The sequence below is a fragment of the Priapulus caudatus genome, unplaced genomic scaffold, assembly GCF_000485595.1.
Source record: "Priapulus caudatus unplaced genomic scaffold, Priapulus_caudatus-5.0.1 Scaffold278, whole genome shotgun sequence".
Classification (NCBI taxonomy): Eukaryota; Metazoa; Priapulida; class Priapulimorpha; order Priapulimorphida; family Priapulidae; genus Priapulus; species Priapulus caudatus.
Window position 1 is genome coordinate 271,434 of NW_014577339.1, and position 14,148 is coordinate 285,581.

The 14,148-nt window shown below is 47.5% G+C and overlaps 1 protein-coding gene across 2 annotated transcripts in view; it reads left to right on the plus strand.

Annotated features, from left to right (window-relative positions):
- Positions 1-13,431, plus strand: part of LOC106808444 (serine/threonine-protein kinase TAO1-like) — a gene marked incomplete at its 5' end in the record, with an annotated part of 27,124 nt that extends 13,693 nt beyond the window's left edge. Inside the window, 8 exon segments of one of the 2 annotated variants that reach the window (XM_014811167.1) lie at positions 3,756-3,890; positions 4,471-4,599; positions 6,187-6,384; positions 6,730-6,969; positions 7,305-7,517; positions 7,762-7,944; positions 9,267-9,447; positions 10,722-13,431. In XM_014811167.1, coding sequence (XP_014666653.1) covers positions 3,756-3,890; positions 4,471-4,599; positions 6,187-6,384; positions 6,730-6,969; positions 7,305-7,517; positions 7,762-7,944; positions 9,267-9,447; positions 10,722-10,777 — 1,335 coding nt within the window. 2 annotated transcript variants of the gene reach the window in all.
- Positions 13,432-14,148: the final 717 nt, after the last annotated feature.

A 14,148-nucleotide genomic window follows, 5' to 3' on the forward strand; every position in this document is an offset into this window, starting at 1 on the left:
ACCTGATGCATGCAGATTCTTGTACTGCTGTCTAGCTTCGCCTTGTGTGCTCATTATCTCCCCTCGCACTTGTCCCTCCAGCTGGCAGCGGAAACTGCGCACGAGACGTCAGCGTGACGCTCGTGTTATAGCCATGGATGATTGACGGTGTTATAGTCATGGATTGAATGACCGCGTGTTATAGTCATGGATGAATGACCGCGTGTTTATAGTCATGGATGAATGACCGCGGTGTTATAGCCAATGGATGATATGACCCGCGTGTTATGTGATGGATGAAATGACCGCGTGTTATAGTATACGGATGAATGACCGGTGTATAGTCTGGATGAATGACGCGCGTGTTAAGCGCATTGGATGAATGACCGCGTGTTATAGCCATGGATGAATGAGCGCGTGTTCTAGTATGGATGAATACCGCGTGTTATAGTCATGGATGAATGACCGCGTGTTATAGTCAATGGATGAATGACCGCGTGTTATACGTCAGTGGATTCGAAGTGACTGCGTGTTATAAGTACATGGATGAATGACGCGTGTGTTTATAAGCCATGGATGACATGACCGCGTGGTTTACGTAGATGCAGCTGACGTGTGTTATAGCCATGGATGAATGACGCGCGTGTTATAGTCATGGATGAATGACCGCGTGTTTTATAGTCATTGGTGAATGCCGGTGTGTTATAGTCCATGGATGAATGACCGGCGTGTTATAAGTCATGGATGCAATGACTGGAGCGTGTTATAGTCATTGGTGAATGACCGTGTGTTATAGCCATGGATGAAGTGCGGCGTGTATAGTCATGGACTGAATGACCGCGTGTTATAGGCATGGATGAAATGACGCGTGTTACTAGCCATGGATGAATGACCGCGTGTTAATCATGGATGTAATGACCGGTGTTATAGCAATGAAGATGAGGCGTGTTTATAGTCATGATGAATGACCGCGTGTTATAGTCCATGGATGAATGACCGCGTGTTATAGCATGGATGATATGACCGCGTGTTATAGTCAATGGATGAATGACCGGTGTTATAGGCCATGGATGAATGACCACGTGTTATAGGCATGAATGAATGACGCGTGTTATAGTCATGGATGAATGACGCGCGTGTTTATAGTCATGGATGATGAGCGTGTTATGCCATGGATGATTGACCGCGTGTTATAGTATGGATGAATGACGCGTGTTATACCATGGATGAATGAGCGCGTGTTATACGCCGATGCATGAATGACTGCGTGTTATAGCCATGGATAAATGACCGCGTGTTATAGTCATGGATGGAATGACCGCACGTGTTATAGTCATGGATGATGACCGTGTGTTATAGTCATGGATTGAATGACGCGTTTATAGTTATGGATGATACGCGTGTTTAGGCATGGATAATGACCGCGTGTTTATAGACGTGCGATGTAATGACCGCGTGTTTATAGGCCCATGGATGATGATCGCGTGTTATAGCGCATGGATGAATGCCGCGCGTGTTATCGCCATGATGAATGACGTGTGTTATAGCCATGAATGACATGCCTGCGTGTTATAGCCATGGATGAATGACCGGGTGTTATAGCCATGGATCGAATGACCGCGTGTTATAGACGTGGATTGAATGACCGGGTGTTATAGTCCTGGATGAATGACCGCGTGCTATACGTCATGGGATGAATGACCGCGTGTTTATAGCCATTGAATGAATGACCGCGTGTTATTAGCGCATGGATGAATGACCGGTGTTATAGCATGGAATGAATCGCGCGCGTGTTTCTAGCCATGGATGAATGACGGCGGGTTTAGCGCATGGAGTAATGACCGCGTGTTATGCCATGAATGAACTGACGGCGGCAGGTTTATAGTCATGGCTGAATGACCGCGTGTTAATAGTCCATGATGCATGACGTGGTGTTATAGCCATGGATGCAATGACCGTGTGTTATAGCTCATGATCGAATGACGCGTGTAATTAATAGCCATGGATGAATGACCGCGTGTTATAGCCATGGATGATGACCGCGTGTTTTATAGCCCATGAATGAATGACGCGTGTTATAGTCATAGGATGAATGACCGGTGTTATAGTCATGGATGAATGCGGCGTGTTATGAGCATGGATGAATGACGCGCGTGTTATAGTCGAATGAATGAATGACGGCGCGTGTTATATGCCATCGGATGAATGACCACGTGTTATAGCCAATGAATGATGACCGCGTGTTATAGTCTCATGGATTAATGGACCGGTGTTATAGTCCATGGATGAATGCCCGGCGTGTTTATAGCCGATGGATTGGAATGACCGCGCTGTTATTAGTCATGGTGAATGACCGCGTGTTATAAACCATGGATGAATGACCGCGTGTTATTAGCAATGCACTGAATGACTGCGTGTATAGCCATGGATTAAACTGACCGCGTGTTATAAGTCATGGATGAATGACCTCGCGTGTTATAGTCATCGGATGAATGACGCGGTGTTTATAGTCATGGATGAATGACCGCGGTGTTATAGTTTACTCGGATGATGACGGCGCGGTGTTATAGCCATGGATTGAATGCCGCGTGTTTATAGACGTGGAATGAATGACCGGCGTGTTATAGCCATGGATGAATGACCGGTTGTTATAGGCCATGGATGATATGACCGCGTGTTATGAGCATGGATGAATGACGCGTGTGTTTACTAGCCATGCATGAATGCTGGTGTTATACCATGGGATGAATGACCGCTGTTATAGCGCATGATGAATGACGCGCGTGTTATATGACGGGATGAATGACCGGTGTTAATAGTCATGGATAATGACCGCGGCTATAGTCATTGGAATGAATACCGCGTGTATACTCATGAATGCATGACCGCGTGTTATAGCCATGGATGAATGACCGCGTGTTATAGCCATGGATTGCATGACGCGGTCGTTATACGATGGACTGAATGAGCGGGGTTATGCCATGATGATGACCGCGTGTTATAGCCATGAATGAATGACGCGCGTGTTATAGTCCTGGCTGAATGACCGCGTGTATATATGTCATGATGAGATGACGCGCGTGTTTAGCCATGGATGAATGACGTGTGTTATAGCCATGGTATGAATGACGTGTGTTATTAGCCATGGAATGAATGCGCGAGCGTGTTGATAGCCAATGGATTGAATGATAACACGCGGTCAATGTGTTATAGCCATGGATGAATGACCGCGTGTTATAGCCATGGATGAATGACCGCGTGTTATAGCCATGGATGAATGACCGCGTGTTATAGCCATGGATGAATGACCGCGTGTTATAGCCATGCATGAAGCGGTCATTCATCCACGTCTATAACACGCGGTCATTCATCCATGGCTATAACACGCGGTCATTCATCCATAACTATAACACGCGGTCATTCATCCATGACTATAACACGCGGTCATTCATCCATGACTATAACACGCGGTCATTCATCCATGACTATAACACGCGGTCATTTATCCATGGCTATAACACGCAGTCATTCATGCATGGCTATAACACGCGGTCATTCATCCATGGTTATGAATGACCGCGTGTTGTGTTATAGTCATGGATGCGGTCATTCATCCATGACTATAACACGCGGTCATTGGCTATAACACGCGGTCATTCATCCATGACTATAACACGCGGTCATTCATCATTCATCCATGACTATGAATGACCGCGTGTTGTGTTATAGTCATGGATGAGGTCACGCTGACGTCGTGCGCGTTTTTGCCGCTGCAGCTGGAGGACAAGTGCGAGGCGGAGATGAATGAGCACAAGGCGAAGCTAGACAGTGAGTACAAGAATCTGATGCATCAGTTCTACAAGGACCTGGAGAAGCTGCAGATGAAGCATCAGATGGAGCTGGAGAAACGAGTAAGCGCCCGCCGATCGCGAGAGCGCTCCCTGTTAGGTGGAGCCACCGCTGTCAGAAACAAAATCAGCCCTAACGTTAGCCTTAGCGTTGACTTTTTTTCTGTCGACAGAAGTCCATTTTTCGTAAAGTTATGAAGTTTAGTAGGATTTTTTCATTCTCGTAATTAACTTTGTGCGATGTTTCTGTCAATGGTGTAGGAGAAAAACTTAATGTTAACATTAGTGTTACGAGTAATTTTGTTTCTGGTAATGGGCCCCCGGGGTAGCGACGGGGCAAGAGCAGCCAGGAGTAAAAAGTGGGAGAAGCAGATGGAGGCGAGAAGGCAGAGGGGTGCGAGAAGAATTGATGAGAGGGAAATGGGGGAGGGGAGGGGGAGGGGGATTACATATGTTAGGTGGCAAACCGTAAATAGTCGAATAGGATATAATACCAAGCTGGAGAAGAGCAATGTCACTGCAACAATGGTGATTTCAGCAAATACGTGAACAAATTGGTTGAAAAAACCGTAAATCTGGAAACCAAAACTACGATTATAACGCTAATGCTAGTTCTAATCTTGTTTTAACTGGGCATTTACAGATAAAGCAGAACCAGGCGCTGGAGAAGAAGCTACACAAACAAATCATGTGTCAGCAGGATGAAGACATCAAGCGATTTCTCCAGTGTCAGAAACGCGAGTACAAGATCAAGAAAGACCTCTTCAAGCAGGTAAGCAAGTTTCACACACAGCGATACAACGATTGCTGTCGTGAGACGGCGCGCAAGAATTAAAACCGGAGGCCTCTTTTAGCAGCGGTATAGAACAAGTGCACAGGTGCAATTCATGCTTCTTATGTATAAAATAATATATATTATACTAGCTGCGGGTACCCGCTGCGCTGGGTAAAATCGTGCTACTAATTCATACTACTATACTAATAATGACACAGGTAGGAACATTGGGTAAACATCGACAATGACATTGCCACCAACTATCAAATATTTAGAAGATCGGTCTAAATAAGAGTAATAAGTCATGGGGAAAAACTGTTACGTACTGACATTTATATGACCAGGCACACCCCCAACTTAGAACACCTTGAGACGATAATATTAATCGTAATATGGCTGATAGGGTCCTATGTCCCCCAGGTATACCGCGGAACGCTACCCTGGTGGCTATTTGATAGAGTTAGGTGGTTAGGGTTCGGCGTTGGGGTTAGGGAGTAGCGCGTAGGCGACTTCCTAGATCGTTAGTGGAAGTAGGCGAAGGTACGGTCCGGCATATTAGATAGCTACCAGGCGTACGTATTCCGGTAGTAACCCCACCGTAGCCAGGCGTACCAGTCCCGCAGTATCCCGCGGGGGGGGGGGGGGACACAGAGCCTCTGAGCAAGTAAGATGGAGTAAATGAAAAATAGTATTGTTATATAACATGCATGTCGAATGGGTTGGACTTTTCCGTTTCAAAAACTTGATAAACAATGTTTTTCGTGTTATTCTTCTGTGCAAATATGTAGAGAGTTCGTGCGTATCCAACTGTTAAGCGCTCCCCACGTACAGCTATCCATTGTGAGATCGTACGCCCGAATAAAAGACAATTCCATATATAGTATAGCATAGAGACAGGCCAGCGAGTGCGGTCTCGGTCCACTGGATAGTGTCTAGTGAATGCTTGCGTGCAACCATGCACATTGAAATAAGAAATTTGTGTATTGAATCAGATAAATGCAAAGCTTGTGAATGTAACAATGCATTCTCAGATGCGTAAGCATCTGCAAAGCCGTAAACTGGTGAACTGAGAGTGAGTAGTACCTCTGATACTGTCGTGCTTTATGCGTCGGTTTTAGTTTCGATTCGGTTTCGTTTCACAATACAGCAGCTGATGAGCCATTCATGACGAGTGAGGGCAGAAAATCAATATGTCATAGGCTGTGCTGACCATTGTGTGAAGATTGCCGAATTGAGGGGTTTTTCACGATTTTTTCGGCGAGTTTGACGGGTTTGACAGGTTTGTTTTCAGCTACGAACACGCCCGGGGTATAAGCAGATTGGCCCTGTGAAAATTGCATCCAGGATCGTTGGGCGGGCTTGACCGCCTATAGGGAAGATACATACATACATACATACATACATACATACATACATACGAACTCAAATATATATTAGATAGTATATATATATAATATTGCAAAAAAATAAAGCTCGCTGTTTCCAATCGTCCCGCCAACCGTCGACGAACGACGATATGTGAGACGCGCGAACGAACGCCGTGACCGTCGCGCATTGTCACGCGTCCCCGACCTCTCTCCGCAGGAGCTGAACTCTGAGCTGCCGAAGCGCGAGCGCGACGACCGGCTGCTGCACCACAAGGGGGCGCTGCACCAGATGCAGACGGATGCCGAGCAGCAGAAGCGCGTCGACCACAAGAAGTACATGAACCTTGAGGTTCGCAAGTTCCGGCGGCGGAAGCTGCTGCAGTACCACGAGCTCGAGCAGCAGCTGCTGAAGGAGGTAGGTGGAGCGGTGGGGGAGGGGCGAGAGCGCCGCGTGGGTAGTCGCGCGCCTGGGGGGGGGGCAAGCTGCTGCAGTACCACGAGCTCGAGCAGCAGCTGCTGAAGGAGGTAGGTGGAGCGGTGGGGGGAGGTAATATACAAAAAGTTGCGTAAAGTCGGTGCTGGTTGTGTTGCATATAAAATTTGTGTAGCGCATGAAGGTGAAGGTCATGCGGCGTGAAACGGTTGTGTTTACGCGTAAACATCCCGTAGCAGTCTCATCGCCACCTAGTCCGACTCGCGCGACGCCCCCTCCTTTTTCGATCGTTGCCACGGCGACGTCTGACACTCCGATTGCCGGCAGGACCTGGCGAAGCGGGAGTCGCAGCTGCGGCAGACGCACACGATGCTGCTGAACCACCACGACTCGACGATGCGGCTCGAGTACCGGCACGTGCAGAACATCCACCACCGGCGCGAGGAGCTGATGAAGAAACAGCACAGCACAGAGCGCGACAACCAGGTGCGCTACAACCAGCACGCCGAGCGCGAGCTCAAGAAGAAGCACGCACTCGAGACGAAGCAGCATCCGAAGAGCTTACGGGTAGGTAGCGACGCGACATGCCGTCGCCGTGCGTTAATAGTTAACAATAGTAATAGTAGTGGTAGAAATCATAATAATGATAATAATGGTGGTAATTAAAATAATAGTCATAATAATAATAATGGTAATTAAAATACTAATAGTAATTATCGTGGTAATATTAATAATAAAAATAGTAATTAAAATAATAATAGTAATAATAGTGGTAATAATAATGACAATAATCATCTTTTTTTTATTTCTGATCTTGATCTTTGATGTTCGTATGGTGTAATCTATTGTTTATCTATCCTTTATCTCTGACCTTGCCCTTTGACTTTCATCCGACCTCGCAGGCGAAGGAGTTCCAGATCAGGAAGCAGTTCCGAGACGCGGTCGCGACGCAGACGAAGCAGTACAAGGCGTTCAAGTCGCAGCTGCTGCAGACGACGCCCAAGGATGAGCGCAAGGCCATCTGCAAGAAGCTGAAGGAGGATAAGATGCGCAAGCTAGCGCTGCTCGCCGAGCAGTACGAGAGCACGATCGCCGAGATGCTGCAGACGCAGACGGTGGGTGCCACGGCAACGATGTTTAAAACATCAGCATCCCTCTCTCAATAACATTCTGACAACCAACGAGAGAGAAGAGAGAGAGAGATAGAGAGTGCGAGAGCGAGAGAGAGTGCGAGAGCGAGAGGGAGAGCGCAAGAGCGAGCGAGAGTGAGAGGGAGCGAGAGAGTGAGTGCGACAGCGAGAGGGAGAGTGAGAGAGAGAATATCTCTGATTCGTCAGCATCCTCGTCTCTCTTTTGCAGGTGAAGCTGGATGAAGCCCAGCTGGTGGAGGTGCGCGTGCTGAAGGAGAAGCTGTCGCAGGAGATGGAGTTGCTGCTCGCCTACCAGAGCAAGGTGAAGATGCAGCTAGAGGCGCAGCATCAGCGGGAGAGGCGGGAGCTGGAGGAGCGCGTGTCCACGCGCAGGGCCCTCCTCGAACAGAAGGTAACAATCAAGTCCTGGAGCCCGTTGTCAGAAACAAAATTAGTCATAACATTAGTCTTAACTTTTTCTCTTAGACCGTTGACAGAAACGCTGCGAAGTTACCTGAATGAAAAATCAGGTAGCAGATTTCCTCATAACAATACGAAACAAAGCGCTGTCGACGGTCTACGAGAAAATGTTAGTGTTAAGACTAATGTTAAGACTATTTTGTTTCTGACAACGGGTCCCAGATGTTGAACCTCGTGATGCTTTACTTACTGTTAAAGTTGCTAAAGTTAAGTTGCCATTTATGTCTTGATGCATCTCTATCCATCTACCTATATATATATATCAAGAGCTAATAAATACCAAGAGTGTACAACGGGAAAACGGGAAAATAGTGCTATTTCACGTCAATATTATTTTACTTTGTATGCGGTTCTAGACTAAGTTTATGGTATTGCGTTAAGCAGCATTCTTTACTTTCTAAAATAAGACCAACCGCTTGTCTCTACGATACTCCCAGGCCGGAATATTGGAGCGTAATCATGCCTCCCACAGGCCTCACGCCGCCTCGCATCCACAATATTCACTATCCTGCTCACCTTTTGCGGGTCTGGCTATCGTTTTCCGTCGTTGCTTGGAGTGCTGATAATTGATGTCACATGCCCAAATTTGGTACTATTACTACACCATATAGTAACTGAGCTACGTTGTAGAGACCTTATTTAGAAAACATTGCCGGCTCCATCATGACGTCATTAGCCGTGCTAGGAAAGATAATGGGAGATAAGGGCATAGGCGATGCCCTCGAAAGTCACCGATGATAACTGAAACGCCGTTCATTCATAAAGTTATCGCATAAAAAACCGAACTCTCATGAAGCGACTTTCCTAACCCGCAAAAGGCGAGAAGGATAGTGAATATTTTGGATGCGAGGCGCCGAGAGGTCATGTGGGTGGCAAAGTTTACGAGCCAATATCTCAGCCTAGTATCGTATTGACAAGCGGTTGGTCTTGTTTTAGAGAGCAAAGAATTCTGCTTAATGCAATACCATAAAATTATTCTAGACTCGCTGGCAAAGTAGAATAATATTGCCGTGAAATAGCACTATTTTCCCGTTTTTCCGTTGTACACTCTAGGTATTTATTAGCTCTTGATATATATATATACACACACTTATATATCTGTATCCTGGCATGCTGTTATCATCACCTATCATAACCGCAGTGACCGCATCTTACCCCCCCCCCCCCCCCCCAGCCGCTATTGTGTTGATGTTCTATTGTTCACCGCCGTTCGTAACCGCGGCAACATCCACCTCTCTCTCTCGCGCATTGCAGATGGGCGAGGAGTCACTGCAGTTCAACGCCGAGCGATCGGAGAAGATACGGCAGCTGCACAACCGGCAGAGTCGCGAGATCGAGGCGTTCGATCTGGAGAGTGAGCGTCTCGGCTTCCGCATCCTCGACCTGACCGAGCCGCCGCAGGAGTACCTGCAGGAGGACGACGCATCGCTGTCCGGTAGCCTGCTTAGCCTCAGCCTCTCGCACAGCTCCAGTAGCAACTCGTTCTCCCAGCAGACGGCGCTATAGTGCAGCAGCGACAGGGCAACGGGGGTGGGTGCGCACGCCGCGCGAGATAGTGCCGGCGATCGCAGGACGCGGCGGCGGCTATCAGTCGGTTGCGCGAGTTTTTCAGGGTAGGTGGCGCCGGTGTCTCGCATTGTCCTCGTGGGAGGGGGAGTTTCATAGTCGGCGAGCAGCGCGCGTCGAGTTTAGATGACCGCGGCCGGCGATCGATGCTAGAGCGCGCGACCGTTCGCGATACCATGCATAGGCAATTCTGCTCGCAGTCGATCGGCGGTTGGCGCGCGTTGTTTCCGGCGGCGGGTGTTCGGAACATGTGCGTTAGTTTGATGTGTTCAGCGGCAGAACGAATCTTTGCCGCGTGTCGTGTCGATTCCCGGCGGTCGGGAAGTGAGGCGGCGGCGAAGCGACGTCGTGCCACTAGCCGCGATTTTTGTGCGCCGAAACTTGCCAAAGGTCAAAGGTCAGAGGTTGAAGTTTTGATGGGGGCCGAGGCAGAGTTTGGGGATGGCTATTCTGAGAATGTTATCAACGATGTGCTTTTAAGCGAGCGGTTTTCTTCTTCTTCTGGTTTTGCTTTTTTTCTTGTAAAAATGTGTTCGTATTTATACCGCTGAACATGAGAGTTATAGACCCATCACCCCACACTTCATCCTCACTGATAAATTACTGTTCGCTGCTCACTCTGTGCACAGAGGGCAGATGCAACTCGCAACTCTTAAACATTTGCGATCGTGTGTAGGGAGAAGCAGGGTAATAGTCACTACTCTATAACTAAAGATCTTCACTCGGAGCAGGCTAGTAGCAGTTTTGAAAAGGGGCAATCTAAAAAAAGAGCATTGAGCTTTCGCGTGAAGTCACCAACAAATCAGAAAGCCCCAATACTAGGGATCCACTTTTCGACAGTTCCACACTACGCGCAGGATTTCGCAGTGGAACTCGTCTGCTCGGCAGTATAAACATCGCTGTAACCATGGCGATTGAGTAGCGGAGCCGCAGAGCTGACGGCTTTGATGTATCACCGCATGGCGCGTACCTCGTTCTCCTACTCTTAGATCAGTACACACAACCAATTATTGCTCTGTGTTATTTCCCAAACTATCCCCGTACCGTCTCTCTCCTAGTTGTGCTTGATTATCGTTTGTTTTTTCGACAGTGCTCTTTTGTTTGAGGCGAGACTTGACTGCCTTTTGTGTCTCTTCTTTGCAGACCTGTGCCTGAATCGAAGTTGTAGCTCCTTATCGTGCCAGTGTCTGGATGTGTAGGTGAGAGAGAGTGAGAGAGATGGCGGTATTGTGGTTTCTTTTGTGTGTGGCTGCTGTCTGGCCGTCCAACTAGATTCGAATCTTATTGGTTGCTTTATTTTTCGTGTCGCTCCGTCTAGCTCTGCGATTGGGTGGTGCGCTATACTGGTCCCATCTTCTTGGCTTTCTTACTGCATGATCCTGAACGGCACCTTGTGATTAGTTGATGGCTGAGTGGACACGATTTCGTGGTCTGCCCTGTTGCATGTAACCTCATTGTCTACCTGTGATTGGATAAACGATTGTGCAGCTGCTAATCCGATTGGTTTATGGTAGTGCTGGTGCATCTGCGCGGTGATTGGTTAATCTCTGTGCAACCTCGCTCGCTGATTGGCTGATTGCACTGCGTTGGCTTGCAGACGCAGGCCTGCCGTGGCAACTAACAGCTATCAGCCGTTGCCAGGGTGAGCAGCAGCATCGCTCTACGTGTGCGTGGCGGTGTTGTCGTCTGCGGAGAGATCCAGGCTGTAGGTTGGCATCCTACCTTAAAGGCATGGCACCTTGGTTCTGTTGGGGTGGTTGTGATGTGGTCCGCTAATGCGCGTCGCGTTGTTTGTAAGCTCCTGCACGCGCAACTGCAAGTTGTCATCGCTCCAGTGTTTTTAGCAGCGTTCTACATGCGAGAGCGTAGTTTGTTTCCATTAAGCGTTTATCGCGGCAAAGCGTGCTGAGTTCACTGGGTTTTCGCTTCAGAGAGGCACTTCACTGCATATACATTTCTTCATCGTAGTTACTCTGTGAGCAGCGAGTGAACAGTGCATAATAATGCTATGCTTTTCCACCAGGTGTCCATGGTTGACCTTCAACTGTTGTGAGTTTTTTTTAACGTGTTGTCACGTGCACAGCACACACTGCGCGTGTCAACTACTACTGTTGCACTATACTGTCTCACTACTGAACTACAAGGGAAAACAAACGAGTATATATGTGATAGTGCAATCGCGAAGTTGTGTCAAGTAACTTCTCGAGTGGATTAATATAGCAGGCAGATCGGACTAAAAGTACGGGGTGTCGGGGCAATATGCAATCAACTGACCCTCCCCCAGGATTTGCCTCTAGTTTTTTTCATGGCCTCTCTATCCGCAAGTTTGGTCGACAATGCGGCCGCATCGCGGCAGTTGTCGTGTGTTGATGTCCATCGCCGTTCAAAGCTGTGCGAGTCGAAACTGATGGGTGGATCGAAATCGATTACAATCGTATCAAATGTGTTCAGGATTGACCTGCCCCGCCCTCTGTCATCAGTGTGTAGTGGTTCAGAGCACTCGGGCGTGTGATCACCCACCCGCAAGAAACGGAAGTTTTTCGAAATCGAAATAAAAGAGACGTTCATTATCGTATTTATCGGATTTCAGGTTGAGAGCGGGTTTCTAGGCACTCGCTCGTGCAAATTATCTACTGCTGGTGTGGAGAGATGTTGGACTTCTCGTGAAGACACTTCTTCTTCGCCTTTGCACCCTCTCCTGGTGGCTTTAGAGGTGGTAGAACAGTCTTATAAGGTCAGAGTTGTCATGCTGCGAGGCGCGGGTTGCGCGGCTGTGCAGGTGCTGCCCCCTACCACAGCTTCACTTGTTCGTTTGTAACCTGGCTGTTGCGAGCATGCAAACCCCTCTGAGCAGTAGAGCCCGTGTGTCGACAGGCGCAGCGACCGGCGCAGCAACAATGGTCTTCAGAGGAGTGCCATATCGCCACTGGAGGAAGACGGGTTGCCGTAGCGACGCGATCGCAGCGACGGGCTGCCGCGTAGCGTCGCGCGCGTAGCACAAGCGTCTGCTCGTCTGCTCGTCTGCCAACGTGATTAAAAACGATTCCAGATTGTAACGTGCCGTGTGAAATGTGACCGGGGGGGTCAACAATTCGATAAACTCGATTATCCCTCGTCGAGGCGAGGCGACTTTGGGGGGGGGGTACCGCCCGACGGGTTCCTCCAGTCAACGCGCGCCTACGGAAACAGGTGAACGAAGTGATTATGATTTTAAATGAGTTACGGAGCGGTGGTGTGTCACGGGGTTGCCTGTGGCTAGCGCGGATAGAGTGTGCTGGCAAATGTGACGCGAAGTCGATAGTTATTCATTTTTTTAAAGCGAATATGAAGCCAATGGATTTCCTCCAGTGGCGCTCTCTGTTGTGTAATTATGTAAATAGCTGTTCCCACGCTAAAATCATGGCAGTGCTGATCTGTTCGATATTCGTTTCTTTGATGATTTTTTTTGCCAGCCAGAGTTGACAAGCAAACGTTGTGCTTTGTAATATATGTTGAAATCCGCCACGTTGGCGCGTCCTCCAGGGGGCGTGACGATGGTACGTGGCTACAGTCGGCTGTACGTGCCAGCGCACTACTGCCCGTTGGTAGGGTGTGTTCAAGTGCATTCATTCAGTGTTAACGTAAACGCATTTGTAGAGAACATTTTGCAGGAAAGTTTGTATATACAAAAGTTGTGCACGCCCATACCGTATATCGTAGGGGAATATAATGTATTTAACACATTGGTCACATTTTGTGTGACCACCATGGTGAATGTAAGATCAAAAGTTGAACATAAACATGGGCAAAAACTTAACTGTAATTGGTATAAAACTATATCTGTAATATTAAACTAATAAATTTTTACGCTTAAGCTATGTGTTTCTTGTTTTGTTGTAAGGTTATTGTCCTTTGTTCCTTTCCAAACCACCGCATGTCTACCCCTCACACGCTAGCTCGCACCCACACATCCACGCATCCTCACAGTCGGCTACTAAATGGCTTTCCTATTAAATTTAATTGCTTAACAGTTGAGTATGCACACTAAGTCGGTTCGTATGGCGTTTTAAACATTTTTTAGTAGGTATATAAATAATATAACGTCCGATTTGGCATCATTCTCTTGGAGTATGCGATTTAAAAAATTAACAGGTGTGTACAGTATGAGCATTACTAAGCATAAATATCCCGCAACGGTATATGCAAGTCTATTCGTAGTATTATATTTGACTATCAGTCCATTTAATCGATCTAAATACAGTCAATAAACGCAATTATTTTTATTCACGATGGATTTTTATACTTATGCAATCCGTTGTTATAGACCTATGTGACGCGCGCATGTAAATACGTTTGTATATTATATATATATATATATATATATATATATATATATATATATATGAAACGCGTTTATAAAGGCGGTGGTATACGTCTCTGTATATATACGCCTCTTGGATATATTGATCATGAGCGAGGTACGCGCGTCGTAAACCTGCTCCGTCCCCAGGCTGCCACGATGGCTGAACATCATTACTGCGGCTCTATCAGATAGCAACGCGTTAAATCCGATTTCGTCAGCATAATCGAC